The sequence below is a fragment of the Papio anubis genome, unplaced genomic scaffold (assembly GCF_008728515.1).
Source record: "Papio anubis isolate 15944 unplaced genomic scaffold, Panubis1.0 scaffold491, whole genome shotgun sequence".
NCBI lineage: Eukaryota > Metazoa > Chordata > Mammalia > Primates > Cercopithecidae > Papio > Papio anubis.
The window spans coordinates 22,227-38,635 of NW_022165108.1; the positions used below are offsets into that span (position 1 = coordinate 22,227).

At 44.2% G+C, this 16,409-nt stretch overlaps 1 protein-coding gene across 1 annotated transcript in view; it reads left to right on the forward strand.

The window, feature by feature from the left end:
* The window catches only part of LOC101026702 (supervillin-like), a gene marked incomplete at its 3' end in the record, with an annotated part of 62,515 nt that overhangs the window by 22,174 nt on the left and 23,932 nt on the right, over positions 1-16,409 (forward strand). Inside the window, 2 exon segments of the mRNA XM_031662225.1 lie at positions 1,343-1,648; positions 10,113-10,239. Coding sequence (XP_031518085.1) covers positions 1,343-1,648; positions 10,113-10,239 — 433 coding nt within the window.

Consider the following 16,409-nt stretch of genomic DNA (forward strand, 5'->3'; position numbering starts at 1 on the left):
CAGGAGTTTAAGACCAGCCCGGGTAACATAGCGAGACCACATCTCAAAAAAAAAAAAAAAAATCATAAGCCTTAGCTGGGGAGACTCTCATGGCCCCAGCCTACTTAATGCACCTCTGGGCATGCTAAGGCCCTCCCAGCTCTGGCCCACCTGTTGTTCTCTTCCTAGTCTTTGGCTGGTTGTGGCCACCTCATGCACACAGCATGAGTGTACGCTTCTGACAATGATACGAGGTTCTCATTAGTGGCCCCTCCTGTAGGTCCTGTTGGAGAACAGAGTGGAGACTTTTTACTGCCCCCATTTCCTTTCCTTGAATTTATATTCTTTATTTTTTTAGTGACAGGTCTTGCTCTGTTGCCCAGGCTAGAGTGCAAAGGCACAATCATGGTTCACTGCAGTCCCAACCTCCCCTGCTTAAGTGATCCTCCCGCCTCAGCCTCCTGAGGAGCTGGGACTACAGTCTACACCACTATGCCCAGCTAATTTATGCATTTGTTTTTAGAGATGGGGTTTTACCATGTTGTCCAGGTTGGTCTCAAACTCCTGGGCTGAGGCAATCCTCCTGCCTCAGCCTCCCAAAGTGCTCAGACCACAGGTGTGAGCCACTGTACAGGGCTAGTTTTTTGTTTTTTGTTTTTTTAATTGTTTATGTGCTTGCATTGGACACATAGATATCCTTCCTGAAAAAAAAAGTTCATCCCATTAGGTTACTGACATCCCAAAAGGCCTCCATGTCAGTGCCCCGTTCTATGGACCTGCTGTTAGATCAACTGCCTGCACTTCCTCCTCCAGTTGCTCCTCAGTTTCTTGGTGCATTTGTAGCTAAGTATATCCTTGCACTCTCTAGGAACTCTTTGCAAATCAGTTTTTTTTTAAGTAAATATTTGAATGAGTGGTGTAAAATAAGAAGTAGCTACCCATGGGAGCAAAGCAGTAAATAGGTTTTTAAAAATCTCCTTTTTAGGCTCAATAAATCTACTTTGATGTGTCTATAGATTTTGTAAGGACACTGATACTTTAAAAAATTAGATTGAAAACCATATTCTAAACTACAGGCATAATCTACGGATTTGCATAAAACAATACAGTGTAAGTTATAATAAGGGTTTTGGTTTGTGAGTATAGCACATTTGAATGTTAAAGTATTGTTTTGGAGAATTAGAATCGTTCAGGAGTAAATGGTTAAAGCTGACTTCCTGTGTCTCGCACACAGGAGAGAAACCAATTGCCACGAAGCATTTTGCCGTGTGGGTAACCCTCTGGGAAGTGTAGCGTGCTGCAGATTTGCATAAATCCCAGTGGATTGGGTCACCCGCCGTGTGCCCACGGCTTGAACTCCCAGAGCTGCGCTGCTGGGGGCGAATCACTGGAAGAACGTTCGCCTGAGGAATTCAGTGCTGATGCTGCTCTTTTCCTTCCCAGCGGCAGAGTTCGGGGAGCCCACTTCCCAGCAGACAGGGACAGTTGCTGGGAAAACTGTTACTCAAACCGCAGCCCCGGTGTCCTGGAAGCCCCAGGATTCTTCGGAACAGCCACAGGAGAAGCTCTGCAAGAATCCATGTGCGATGTTTGCTGCTGGAGAGATCAAAACGCCGGCAGGGGAGGGCCTTCTTGACTCACCCAGCAAAGCCATGTCTATTAAAGAAAGGTAATGAGATTCGGTGAGCGAAAAGTAATTCTCTCGGGGAGGAGCTTACAGCTTGCTTTAGAAAACGATCTCGGTGATGGGCAAAGAGATGAAATCACACATTCAGCTTCTCACAGGGCTGTGCTGTTGTCCTGGAGTAATTCTAGGAAGCTGAGGTGTTTGAGAGTGAACTGCCTTTGCTCGTGAGCCTGGTTCGGTAATGACAACAGGGCCGGTTCCAGACGCAGATGAGAAAACAAACAAACAGATTTCTGCTTTATTTATTTGCTTCCACTGTCCCAATGTCTTTTATAATATTAAGTTCTTGGACTATCTAGTGACAGGAGCTGAGATCTTGGCTCTTCCACTTTTAAATACACAGGATTCATATCGAATGCACAAACCACTTGTGGCTTTGTGTGAAGTACGTGTAGAGGGAGTGAAGATAAATGTACATACAGGACATACATCTTTGGGCTTAGAATCCAAGTTTTGTTTCCTTTACAGATTGTAAAATGGATGACTTTTCTGAACTGCATTTAGAAATTGTATGTCAGGTAATAGCTTGAAAGATTGCATTTCAGCATCAAATAACACAGTAGCCTAATTTCTTTCAAAATAATGATGTAGGGTGCAGAGGAATATATTTAAATGAGACAGATACAGAGAATTGGAAGTAAATTACCTTGGGGGTGTGTTTTCCTTGTGAACTTTTAACCACAGTTGAATTAAGCACCAAAAGATACAATAGTGGAAATAAATTCAGGGTTTGATAGCAGAATAGGGTGACTAAATAAAAATGTACTGTACTCAGGTGATGGACACAGCCTGAATACCCTGACTGGGTCTCTACACATTGCATACGTGTAACAAAATTTCTCATGTACCACATCAATTTGTACAAAAAGGAAAAAGTCTTTAGTAGGAAAAAAACATGATGGAATAGTGACAGGAAAACTGGGTGAAGAAAAGTCATGTCAACTCCATATTAGGAGAACCATTTCCAACACCTTTTCCCACAGTTCTGCCAGCCTCGACCCTTCCTTTCACCTGCCACCACACAGAAGTCTGCATGCTTTGTTAGGCACTGACCATGGTTATTTTTCTAGATACATTTCAAACTGCCTAAGACTATACCAAACCACAAAGGAAAGACTTTTCTTTTCTTTCTTTCTTTTTTTTTTTTTTTTCAGAGACAGGGTCTCCCTCTGTCCCTCTGTTGCCCAGGCTGGTGTGTAGTGGTATAATCACAGCTCACTGCAGCCTCGAACTCCTGGGCTCAAGTGATCCTCCTGCCTCAGCCTCCACAGTAGCTGGGACAATAGGTGTGCACCATCATGCCTGGCTAATTAACAACAACAACAACAACAACAACAACAACTCTTTCTGGAGATGGGAGTCTCACTATGTTGCCAAGGCTGGTCTCGAATTTCTGGCCTCAAGCAAGCCTCTCACCTCCGCCTTCCAAAGTATAGAGATTACAGATGTGCACCACCATGCCTGGCCCTTCTTTCTAGTTTTAAGCCAAGCTTCTTGAACATTATTTATAAAATAATAGATGCCATCTTTTTCAACTGACAAATTAATAAGATTGTTAAATCTGATTGACTTTCTCCTTTACTTACTTAAGATTCATGAAAAGTTAGACCTGGCAGGCTGAGGGGCCTAGGGAAGGGGCAGAGGAGTCAGTGCAGTGAGGCAAAGGATGTCTTCAGTCAGGGAAGCAGTTGGGCCTATTGAGGCTTGAAGTTCTCTTCCACGGAAACGGGGCTCGAAGAGAGTTTCATCCCAGAAACCCAAGTGTTGATAACTGGTTTGGTGAGGAAGAAGAGAGATCATTTAAGGAAATTAAAAATAAATGTCACTCATACACAAGTTCTGATGTTTTACACATGAGAAAATATCTCTGGGGTATTCCCCAGTGGAAAATACTAATATTATGCCCCTTTCTTTCAAAGGCTTTTAAAGGAGCCTTCCCATCTTTGGGGATATTCTGTCCATCAGGACTTAGGACTTTTGATGAAGAAGTCCTGTGTCTACCCACTAAGCAATAATTCCTGATTTACTTGCCTGTTTTTTGGTAAATTTTAGTTGATCCGTGTTTTTCTGAAAGTTTTAATCTTACTGTAAAATTCTCATTTTTAAAACTGAGATACTGGAAAGATGCAGCTTCTTAGTTTGGGTTTTGTGGGCATCTAGGGCGTTCAAGGATGGCTGTAAAGTTTTTGTGAATGGCCCGGAAGTGCATTCAGAATTGAATGCGTGAGCACGCACACCTGCCGGCTAACAGAAGCCATAACTTATCCTGGTCTCCAAGAGATCCCTGAGCCCAGTCTGTTCAGAATCATGATAGAAAGGAACGCTTGATTGATATTCAGCTATTCAGTTTGTTAAAATATGTTTAAGAAAGGACAAGGGACACTTTATTTAGCAGCTATGTTTGTAATAAATTACACTAATGCAAAATATATTGCCAGTGATCTTTTCCCACTTACCTTGACAGTACTTTTATTTGTACTTTGCTGGAAATAACTAAACTACATATTTTATTTATATTTATTTATTTATTTATTTATTTATTTTTTGAGATGGAGTTTCGCTCTTATTGCCCAGGCTGGAATGCAATGGCACAACCTCAGCTCACTGCAACCTCCGCCTCTTGGGTTCAAGTGATTCTCCTGCCTCAGCCTCCCAAGTAGCTGGGATTACAGGCATGTGCCACCATACCCAGCTAATTTTTGTATTTTTAGTAGAGACGGGGTTTCACCATGTTGGCCAGTCTGGTCTGGAACTCCTGACCTCAGGTGATCCACCCACCTCGGCCTCCCAAAGTGCTGTGATTATAGGCGTGAGCCACCATACCCAGCCTAAACCACATATTTTTATAACTTATCTATGATAGCTTTTTCCTAAATGAGACTTCAATCTCTCCCTTTTGTGAAAATGAAATAATGAAGCTTAAACTATTTAAAATAAGAATGTTACTCCTACATTTATTTGGGCTTTACTTTTCTTTCTTGAGGAAGAAGTATATAAAATCATAGGACTTCCAGACTTTATTCTACATACCTCTGACTGCCTCATTTTACCAAAGGAGGGATTTAGCTCCGGTAGCCTCCAGGACCATGTAGTGAATAGAACTGACCTAGGAGCCATGTCTCCAACTCTCTCCCCTGGTCCACGGCAAAACTGCAGTGTGCTCAGATTAATGTTAGAGCAGCCAGCCCTGTGTGCTCTATCCAGGAGAATACGGTAAGAGGACAGAAATTCCAGCTAGACAGCAGTGTTAGAAAGACACACCCTCTTTCTTCATGAATTTTCTCAGTGCACATGCTCTAAACATCGCTTATTTCAAATTACACATCCACATTCACATTTCAGAGTCTAAGAAATAGAGCCTGGAATTTACAGATTTCCTTTATCGTTTTTTATCAATGGCTGTGCCCACTAAAGAGGGCAGGTCTGTCTGCTTCAGCCTTGTTGTGTCAGTCTCTCCCCTGTCCGGGGCCTGATGATAGTGAGTGCTCCGTGCTCAGTGCTACCCAGCATCACAGACTGCCTTCCGCATTTTGCACATGATACCTCCTCTGATGTTGAAGAGAGCCTTCAGAAGAAAGCAATATTATCCCCACTTGTAGACAAAAAGTGGAGAAATTAAGAAATTAAAGGAAACCCTCCACATCCTCCTTTTTTAGAAAATGTTTGCTGCTCGAGGAAATCTACCAAAAAGTTATTTTGCGGTTTTCATCTTTTCTGACATTGTGAATGTCAAATTTGAACCATAACCAGCATAAAACATAGGACGCAATCGACTTTTCCCACTGGATTAGTAAAATTGTTGTTTTATAACTGTCTAAATTATTTGTGTTTAAATGGTTCTTGTTTGGGAACTTCTTTGAGAAACATTGTGAATTAAATAATTCTTAAGTTATTTAGGGATAAAACCTTTGCTATTGCTTAAAGAGTACGTTAGGCCTTTAGAAATCTGATCTCCACAATCTCAGAAACAGTGGCATCTGGGCTTTCTAATTTGGCGAAGAAAAATATTGGAAAATAATAAAAGAGCCATTGTTTCACTTCGGGAAATTGGTGGCGTGTAAGGACTTCATTGGAACTCCCTGAACTGTCGCAGAATCCACCTCACGCCTCTGTGGAGTTCTGCCCTAGAGGGGCCGGCTGGAGGCTCCTATGTTTCCTGCCTGCCCGCCCCCGCCCCAACCATCCACCCTTCCCTATCCCATCCAGCCAGAGGCTGTCTCCCTGTCTCCAAACTCCCGGTTCTTACCTTGTAGCTGGGAGATTTCAGCCACTACAGGGCCCCAGATTTATGTAGGAATAAGAATAGAGATGCAGTTCCCCTTTGCTCTCTTTCCTTTCTTTTCTTTTTTCTCTTCTTTTTCTAGGCAGAATCTTGTTTTGTTACCCAGACTGGAGTGCAGTGGTGTGATCATAGCTCACTGCAGCCTCAGTCTCCTGGGACTCAAATGGTCCTCCTGCTTCAGCCTCCCAAGTAGCTGGGACTACATGCGCACACCACCATGCTCAGCTGATTTCTTATTTTCATTTTTTTGTAAAGACAGAGTTTTGCTCTGTGGCCCAGGCTGGTCTCCACCTCCCGGCCTCAAGCGATCTTCCCACCTCAGCCTCCCAAGGTGCTGGGATTACAGGTGTGAGCCACCACACCCAGCCCTCCTTTTCTGATGTTTGATTGTCTCCCACTTAAAAGACACTTTAGTTCATTCGCGTCTCCAACTTGTGAACCAGCCAAGACCAAGATCTAATATAAGTATTTATGTATGCTGTTCAGCCTTATCTGAGATCTATGGGATGCCTATAATTCTCTAAAATGAAGGGAGAATTCTAAAAAAGAGAGAGAAAAAACACACTTTATTTAATATTAGGGGCACATGGTTGTCGTGTCTCCTGTTTGACCCAGCCCTGACTGCTCTGAGTCTGAAGTCCTTGTTCTCACCAAGCAGGGCTCTCAGGCCAGCATTCTCTGCTGGAATAGTGTGAGGTATGGAAGAAGAGGCACCGTTTCCCCGGGTGGCCTGGCAGGCACCTGTCATGGTGGCCCTGGACCAGGCGTTGGGTGAGCGGGCCAGTGTTGTTCCACTCCCTGGATTTACACAGCCCCAGGCCAAGCCGCTGCCCAGGCTCCCAGCATCACAGTCCTGCAAACAGCACTTCGGCTTGGCAGTTGTCAGAAGCGCTGACAGTTGTTTGAATTGCACCAGCAGGAATTTATGTCCTGTGTAGACCCAGACGTCGGCTCCTCGACCCTCTCAGAGCCTGGAAGTCTGCGGTGAGCCGGAGGGCTGTGAGCTCACAGGAGGAAGGAACACATTTGGGAAGATCTCCCTCCCTCCTCAGCATGGTGGATGCCAATGAGGAAATCAAAAGGGACAGGAAGAACCCACTCAAGTTTTAGTGCGTGTTATTTACGAGTTATTCATCATGTGCTCCGTAGGCTGGAGGCGAGGGCTGGCTCCAAGTGCCATGGGGGCTCCATGGAAGCACAGTTTCTTCCAGGTTTTTCTGGTTACTCTGTAGTCTTCGGAAGACCCCAAAGGTAACTCTGCCAGCACATGTAGAAGCAAAACTTTAGGGTTTTGGAATGGAGAAATTCTTTGGAGACTTTCCCATGGTGGGAGAAACCTTATAAGAAACCTTATAAGAAAGGAAAAACCTTGTAAGAATCCTATGCCATTCCTAAAACGGTGTGACAAAAATGTGTCTGGTCAGCTAATGTTCTACCGCAGTGAAACAAGCACAGGCAGGCAAGGGTTGCAGTCACGTCTCTCTGCCCACTAACATCCAGTGTGACCTCAGTCAATGGAATTCTTGACCCGGATGTTCCCACGTTCCTTGTCCGTCGGAATGGGGATAACAGTTCCCCGTGTCTCGGGTCGCCGAGCAGATCAGCAGAGTATAAGGTGGATGAGGCGGTGATCTCAGATGCCACAGCTTGTGTTTTTCCAAGTCAGTTTTAGATGCCACAAAGCAATCACCAGGGAAATCGTCCTATGACACAGGTGCTGGTGTCTTTGCCCTAGACTTTTGAGAGCTTCTTTTTCAGAAGGTCTTCAAAGACCGGAGCTCATGACTTCTAATAAACTCAGGAAGATGAATTTGGTTGTTTTTAAATTCATCATTTGGATCCAACCTGATTAACAAGGCGGATGGTCAAGAGGAGTAGCTGCTGGCCTGGGTCGAAGGTGAAGTGAGAGAAGCTGGTTCTGGGGCCAGTTTGCAAGGAGAATATCAGTGAGATGAGTGCCTGGCTCCACGAGATGATGGAAGGAAGAAGGACTTCTTCCTTCTCATTTGGGTATTAAAGTGCTGGCATGCTTACTTTTTCAAAGTCTCGTTTATTGATGCTTTGAAAGCTCAAGTACAGCATGCGAATACCAATTTCCTTTAATGATTTCATTTTGTGAGATTATTTTATTAGAATAAAACTGACTTATTTAAAATAATTGGAGAAAAGATGAATCATAGTCATTGTACAGTATGAAATGATGCAGATTAAAACTCTTGAAGGAATTTGGACTTTGTGTCCACGCCCACGAACTAGCTCTTGTAGCGTGCAGGGTGTTGTTCAACATTTGAGAATTACAGGAGTTAGGACTAAATGAGACCTTGACCAAAGGGATCTGCATGAGATTGACAAGGCAGCCTTACCACAGTTCTAGAGAACGGGCATGTGAGATCGTATCTGCTGCCACTTAGGAGAAAGAGGAAAACAGAAAGGAAGGGAGGAGAAGGGAGAGATTGAGGAAGGGGGCAGGTCCAGAGTTCAAACCTCCTGCCTCCTTTGGGGAATTCCTTTCTTCACGGCTTACTTCCCATTATTTGACTGAGTGAATAGACAAGTATAGATGTAATTGTGTACACATATGTAGACGTCACTGGATTCTTAAATACAAAAAATTTGTTTTCTTTTTAACTTAACAAAACATTTATCATAGGATATATCTCATCCCATCTCCAAAACAAATATTTAATGGGAATCGGGCAGCTCGGAAGAAAGACCCTTAGAGATCATCTGGTCCGGTTCCTGATGTGGCAGATACGGGAGGGAGAGCCAAGGTACTCAAAGGGAGTTAGTGGCCAAATTGGGACCAGAGCTGATGTGCTGCTTTAAAATACACTGTTGTCTAGACGTGGTGTCTCACGCCTATAATCTCAGCAGTTTGGAAGGCTGAGGCAGGGGGATCGCTTGAGGCCAGGAGTTCGAAACCAGCCTAGGCAACAGAGCAAGACCCTGTCTCTACCAAATGGAAGTTTTCAAAATTAACCAGGCATAGTGATGTACACCTGTCATCCTAGCCACTATGGAGGCCGAGATGGGAGAGTCAGTCACGTGAGCCCAGGAATTCGAGGCTGCGCTGAGCCATGATTATGCTGCTGCTCTCCAGCCTTGGTGACAAAGTAAGACCCCATCTCTAAAACAAATTTATAAAAATAAAAAATACAACATTTATGGATTATGCATTAGTGATATTGAGAAGACCTCGCCCATCAGGTCCAGCACAGAGGGGAAGGGATCTAGTTATTTGGTTTTTTCCCTACTCTTTAAATTGTTTGAACAGCAGCTCAAATGAGTTTAATGATCATCATCTTTTTTTTACCTTTTATCTTTCCCATGTTTGTCCAATGCAAGTGCCTAAGATTTCTTCATTCATGGCAATACAGTTAGCTGAAACAGCCTCATGTTTGTGAAAAATAACCTCTCAAGATTCCAATATTCAAGCAAATTCCTAGCCATGCCATTGTTGAACTAAAGCGAGTTAGGTAACAACCTCAGTTAATTAGATTCTTTTTTTGTATATGCCTTTCCCGTGAGGAAAGTTGAAGTGATAATTTTTTAAAAATGGGTTGGTAGAAAATAGTTTCTGTTTAAAGAAGACGGATTAGAAAGACCAAATTCATTTGTAGGAAAAGAACAGGGCTTAGAATACCTGAGGAGAAGCAGTCATAAACATCAAATTTTACCTCTAATTGAAAGGGATGATATTAAGAGACTGTAAGTGCCTCATAGCTTTAGGTTTTTAAGCCCACGTCTGCATTATTTTCTGCAAGTAGGAACTACGATACAGCTTTAGTCCTTTCATGTTATTTCACCAAGTGAACAGAAGGCGTCACTAGAAGACATTTTTTCTCTGAGGACGGTTCTCTTGATCTCAGCCCAAGGGCAAGGGAAAACGTTCCTTGGCTGGGATGACGGTGCATCTTTTATCTAGCAAGTCACATTTCGGCTCTGTGTTTCAGTCAACTGTAAAATCTTTGGGGCCATCTTAGAAAAGGGACTTTATTATTTTTCCAGACATGCTATTTTCAGAATAAATGAAATTCAAAATGTTAAAATGAGGTGGCTGTGGTCGTGTCTTGGCCAAAGCATTCTCACTTATCTAGATTATGGTTCCATCACAAGGAAGAGTTTGGTGCTGAACTCTTTGTGGCTGGCATGTTCTCCTCCTAGATTGGCACTGTTGAAGAAAAGCGGAGAGGAAGATTGGAGAAACAGACTCAGCAGGAGGCAGGAGGGCGGCAAGGCTCCGGCCAGCAGCCTGCACACCCAGGAAGCAGGGCGGTCCCTCATCAAGAAGGTAACGTTCCTCGTGTTAGGAAAAGCCTTCAGACTAACACCACTCTTGGAAGTGCATCAAAGAGACAAGCATGTGCCACCTAATTCCTTCTCTGTGAAGCATTAGTGCGTTTTTGCCCTTAGGGTACACGCTGAGAGCCTGTCACAGAGCAGCTAAAATTGGGTGGAAGGCTGTGCCTAGAGATGTTTTAGAACTGGGATCAGCAACACACGCACACTGTGTCAGAAACAAGTGACTGAATTTTAAAGTGTGTACTTTTTCTTCAGTTTAAAAACCTTCTTAAATGAAGTCTGGCTTTAGAATGTTATTAAAGCCTTTATAATGAAAAAAAATTGAACATCTTTAAGTTGCATATAAAATATGGACTTGATTTTCCTATGTAGATATTTTAAACCTAAGTATAAAAAGTAAGGACTTAATTGTGGTTTATGAGTATTTAGTTCACTAGTTCACCATTTAAGCGTGTTTCATGAGTAGCTATGCCTTTTATTGAGAATATACAGTAATGTATGTTACAAGTTGAAACAAAATTAGGTAATGCATGGTGATCAATACTAGCAAGCATTTCATATGCAAAAGTATTGATGAATTGTTAAATTACAGATGTGATGATGACCAACTTTTGACCAGGTAGTGCACACTTTCAAACCTGATGGTGACTGACTTGCTGGCTGGCCCTACAATTGCAAATGCACCTTCTGGCTGGAGGCGAAATGATGCACCGGTGGCGCACTCCCTGCTCACTTTCTAGGATCAGAAGTCTTCAAGCAGAAAAGAAAAAGAATGCTTTCAACCAGATGTTCCCCAGGCCCCTTCTAGCTCTAAAATGAGTTAAGCATCTGTGGAAGGGAGAGATGATGAGTGTGACTTTCATGCATTAAGAAACTTACATAAAAATGAGATGTGCCCATAGAAGGGTGAGTCAGGAGCTCTGACACTATTTCATCCGATACTTCTGTGTCTTCTTAGGTTACACTGGAATGGCAATTTGAATTCTCTTCTTTGAGACATATGTGGTGTTAAAGATAATATAACTAAAGAATTTAACCCTCGGCCATTTGTAAAGTTCTCAAATATAACTAGATGTTTAGAAAGTATACCAACATGCACATATTTTTCACACACCATGTCAAATTCAGGTTTCAAAAATGAGATCCTGAAGTGAAAGAAAATCCATCTGTCAAATAATGTATCCCCGCTACCCACAAACTTTATTTAAAAGAATCTTGAAATCATTGCTCCAAAAACAACTTGAACACATTCCTCATTAGCAAACCTGCCAACTACTATGTCCTGGCACCAAGCAGCGCCTGGCCCTTTGTCCATCATTTTGGAAGGTGCAGAGACTCCCCAGCCCATCAGGAACTGGGAGTCCTAGAGAGCCGGTGGAAATTTAAATGAAGCCAAAAAGCACAAAGCAGGAGAGGGTCCCGGTGAATAGTGAAATAGGTGCGTTACCCCCGTAGAAGAATGGAGGATCACCTTAGGTGTGGAAGCCAGAAGGCTTTGAGTGGAGGATGAGATCCGAACCGCCTGAAGGCTGGCTAAGGGTTTTAGAAGGCAAGAGAGGCCAGTTGACTGCAGTTGCCCTTGGAGTAGAAAACCCAGTGACCTGAAGCCCCGGGGCTTCCAAGCAGGATGGGGCTAGAATGGGAAATACCGCCTCTGGGCGCGTGGAGGCTGCTGTTCCTGCAGCAGTGGTGAACTCTCCCACTCTTCCTCAGTGGCCTGCTTCCCTTTGGCTGGAGACAATAAGCTCTTTGAAGTTAAAATAAGCCGATCTGTCTTAGGCCCTTGTAGCCCACATTGGGCAATCTCAGGTTCTGTTGAGGTCAGGTGTTTCTCATTCCTTCCCGAGGGCTGGCACTGTTTTCAGTACCGCCCCCCCCCAGCCTGTGCTCACATGTGGTGGGTGAGGCGCCTTAAACCTGGTCTGTCTTAAGGGAGTCCCCCAGTAGCTGAGGAGACTTGACACGCCCACTGCTTGTGGGGTGTCTGAATGCTGCCTTGAAGAAGGACAGACAGTCATGACACGTGGGGCCTGAACAGGGGCGCTTGCTGCACAGAGTAGCTCTAGCCTTGCTGATGGAGAGGTACCCAGGAGAGCAGGTGCTGGAACCTTCCATCTTTAGCACCAAGGGCAGAAAGGAGCTGGTGTTACAGTCACGCCCTTCATCACGCCCTTCACAGTTCCTGCGTTCCTTTTGTGTGCTGAGAGCCTGCTGCCGTGAGTGTGCAGTCTGTGGAAATGTAGAAGAGGCAGGAAAGAGACGGGACTCTAGAAGTTCCTTCCATTGTTCCTATGAAAATACACGCAGCATGGAAGTCAGCACTGTCCTATAAAAATATATAATGTGTGCCACGTAGGTGGTTTTGAAATTTTCCAGAGTCACATTTAAAAATATACTAAAGGATGCCATGAAAAATCTATAACTGTTTTGTCTCTGTCAATGGATTGGTCCAAAAAGAAAACATATTTGAGGTGCTCTAGCCAGCATCTCATTTTTGGTCTTTTTTTTTTTTTGAGGTGGAGTCTCGCTCTGTCTCCCAGGCTGGAGTGCAGTGGTGCAGCCTCGGCTCACTGCAACATCCACCTCCCTGATTCAAACAATTCTCCTGTCTCAGCCTCCTGAGTACCTGGGACTACGGGGGCCTGCCACCATGCTCGGCTAATTTTTTATTTTTATTTTTAGTAGAGACAGGGTTTCACCATGTTGACCAGAATGGTCTCAATCTCCTGACCTCATGATCCACCTGCCTTGGCCTCCCAAAGTGCTGAGATTACAGGCGTGAGCCACTGTGCCCAGCCCATTTTGGGTCTTTTATGTTAAGGTTTATATTGGGGCTGGGTGCAGTGGCTCACGCTGTAATCCCAGTACTGTGGGAAGCCAAGGTGGGAGGACTGCTTGAGCCCAGGAGTTTGAGACTAGCCTGGGCAACATGGTGAAACCTGGTCTGTACCAAAAAATGCAAAAAGTTTCCAGGTGTGGTGGTGCACACCTGTCATCCCAGCTACTCGGGAGGCTGAAGTGGGAGGATTGCTTGAGTCTGGGAGGTTGAGGGTGCAGTGAGCCATGATCACACCAGTGCACTCCAGCCTGGGCAACAAAGCGAGAAGAAAAGAAAGGAAGGGAGAGGAGGGGAGGGAAGGGAAACTCATTTCACCAGAGAGAGAAAAACGAAATGAAGCAAAGTCTCAAAGAAGTGGTTTGGCAGGAGTCTCTGTTACAACTAACTTTCGATTATGTATTTATTTTCACCAAATAGTTATTTTCAATTCCAACCCCATTTCAGCTTATTCGGCATTTAGACATACACGGTGACCCCCCATCTTTTGTGAAGATAGTCATCCAGCAAATCAGACCTTTTCCAAGAAGCAAAAACCCTTCATAGACTTGGCCATTAAAACCCTGTGTCTGTTTCTGAGTTCCAGATGGGAACTGGATATCCTACTGTGCTTCAGTAGCTGTGAGGTCAGTGCACCCAGCTCAGATCTATGACAGCCCCAGAACAAGTGCCTGAAATTTCAAGAAAACTGAATCTGGCACATTTATATTCTCTGTGTCTGCTGCCATTGAAATTCCAGATCGCAATTCAGGAGAATTTAAAAGTCTCCTTTTAAAGTGCGAGGATGGGAGGGAGAGAAAGGCTGGTGGAACGCCCTCTAAACTCCAGATGCTCATTCTGCGGTCAGGGAATGAGTTGGCCTGAGGTTCACATCACTGCCTTGTGTGAGCACGTGCATGCTGCTGTTTGAACCCAGGCACGAAATACTTGAAGGCGATTGCGACGCCCTGATGAGGCTCTTCTCTTCCAATACTCTGCAATGTTCCTTGTTTGTTTTAACCTGTAGGAAGAAGGAGGAGTTGCGGATGATATTGCCATTTCTAATCTGCTTTGGGTAAGCCTGACTCTAACACAGGTGTCCTCTAGATGGTGGCCAGTATTACACTTCACGTGGGTGTACACTTCTGATCCTGGGTGGTTCCTTTGTGCACCCTCCCTGGTGCTTTTCTTATCTCCAGACCAGATGCAGCCTTTGCCCGGAGTGGAGAGCTGAGCCCATGCCCTTAAACTATTTTTTAAATAATGTAATGAAAATACTTTTAAGAAGATATTTTCTGTTAAATGTTAAAACTGTCAATGAAAGTGATGGTTCCTCTCTCTGTAACTAACAATCTTCTATAAATTAACTCATTTAATTACTGCACAAAGCTGACTCAGGTATATTTACCGCGCTTGTGTGGATTTATTTTAGCATCAGCATTCAAGCAAGGACTCTCTTGAAAAGAGAACTGAAATTGCAATGAGTCAATTAACATTCTGTTAGAAAAAAATCATTGTTTTGTCTCTCCTTCCCCCATGTCCCTGCCTGGCCCCGCTCTGATAAATCTTCTCTTTTCACCTTAAATCCTCTTGCTTTGCTCTGTAGGAACCTGTATATGCTTCTACTTATTCTCCTGCTATTCCTGCTGCCCATAAATACCTGTCTTTTGTGTTGATTAATTGGGTGAGGAAAAGCCACTCATGTTAAGCCTCACTGCAAGTTCTGAGCAGCAGGGGAAGAACTTCTGTTTAATTTGGGGAATAATTTCTTTGCTACATTTCACTGTGAAAGAGGGGGATGTGTGTGTTTCAGTACTATTGTGTGTGTGTCCATGAGAGTGTGCGTGCATCTATAAGAGAATGTGTGTGTGTGTATCATTGACAGTGTGTGTTTGTGAGAGTGTATCTATGAGAGTGTGTCTGTATGAGTGTGTGTGTGTCTATGAAAGTGTGTGTGTATCTATGAATATGTGTGCTGAGTGTGTATCTATGAGAGTGTGTGTATGAGTGTGTGTGTGTCTATGAGAGTGTGTGTGTCTGTGTCTGTAAGTGTGTGCACATGTGTGTGTTTAATTGGTTCTTCATGTATTTAGGGTCAGTCACACACACACTGATCCTTGGCTCAGATTTTCAGGTGGACTTGATGGCATTAATTCCCCTCATAGTCATGAAACTGGTTTAAGGGGAGAGTGTCCCCTTTCAGCCTCCAAGCTTGGATCCTGAGTCACGAGCCCAGGAGAGGTGGCCGTGTTCTTCACTCCGGCCCAGTGAGGATGTTGTCCTGCTCAGTTCCTAGAGGAGGAGGATATGGTGGAGGTGGTTTGGGGTGTGGAGGGACAGGGAGGAAGACTCAGCGAGGGGAGGCCCCTCCAGTGACCCTAATAAAGAACCAGAAGGAGCAGGTTCCAATGGCCCTATTAAAACTAGAGAACACGGACCCCCTGTCCCTTCCGTCCATCCTCGCTGTACTCGCTCTGAACCCCACCCTGGAGGGGAGACCCGGCCTGGCTGAGCCACTCTGTGGGTGAATAACATGAGAAATGTGAACAGTTGTTTTTTTATTTCCCCATGGAATGTCCTTGGTGTCAAAACAGCTCCGCTTTTCCAGGAATGCCAGGCTCCCATCTCCTCTCTGCAGGGCTTTGCCCCGTCACTTCCCTCTAGGGCCTCTTTCCCCTCCCTCTAGGGCCTCTGTCCCCTCCCTTTCAGGGATTCTGTCCCCTCCCTCTCAGGGATTCTGTCCCCTCCCTCGTAGGGCCTCTGTCCCTTTCCTCTCAGGGATTCTGTCCCCTCTCTCACAGTGTCTCTGTCCTCTCGCTGTATAAACAATCGGCAATTATAAACAAAGTAATATAAACATCCATGTGCAGGCTTTTGTTTGGACATAAGTTTTCAACTCATTTGAGTATCAAGGAGCATGATTGCTTTATCACATGGTAAGAGTATGTGAGTTCTGTGAGAAACCTCCAAACTGTCTTCCAAAGCGGCTGCACCATTTTGCATTTCCATCAGCAATGAATGAGAGTTCCTGTTGCTTCATATCCTTGCCAGCATTTAGTGTTGTCAGTGCTTGGGTTTTTGCCATCCTAATTGATGTGTAATAGTGTCACGTTGTTTTAATTTGCAAATCCCTAATAATGGGATTTGCAAATTAGATATTCAGCATATTTCCATATGCTTATTTTCTATCTATATATCTTCTTTGGTGAGGTATCTATTTAGATGTTTTTCCTATTTGTTAATCTGGTTGTTTTCCCATGGTTGAGTTTTGTTTTTTGTTTTTTGAGACGGAGTCTGGCTCTGCCGCCCAGGCTGGAGTGCAGTGGCCAGATCTCAGCTCACTG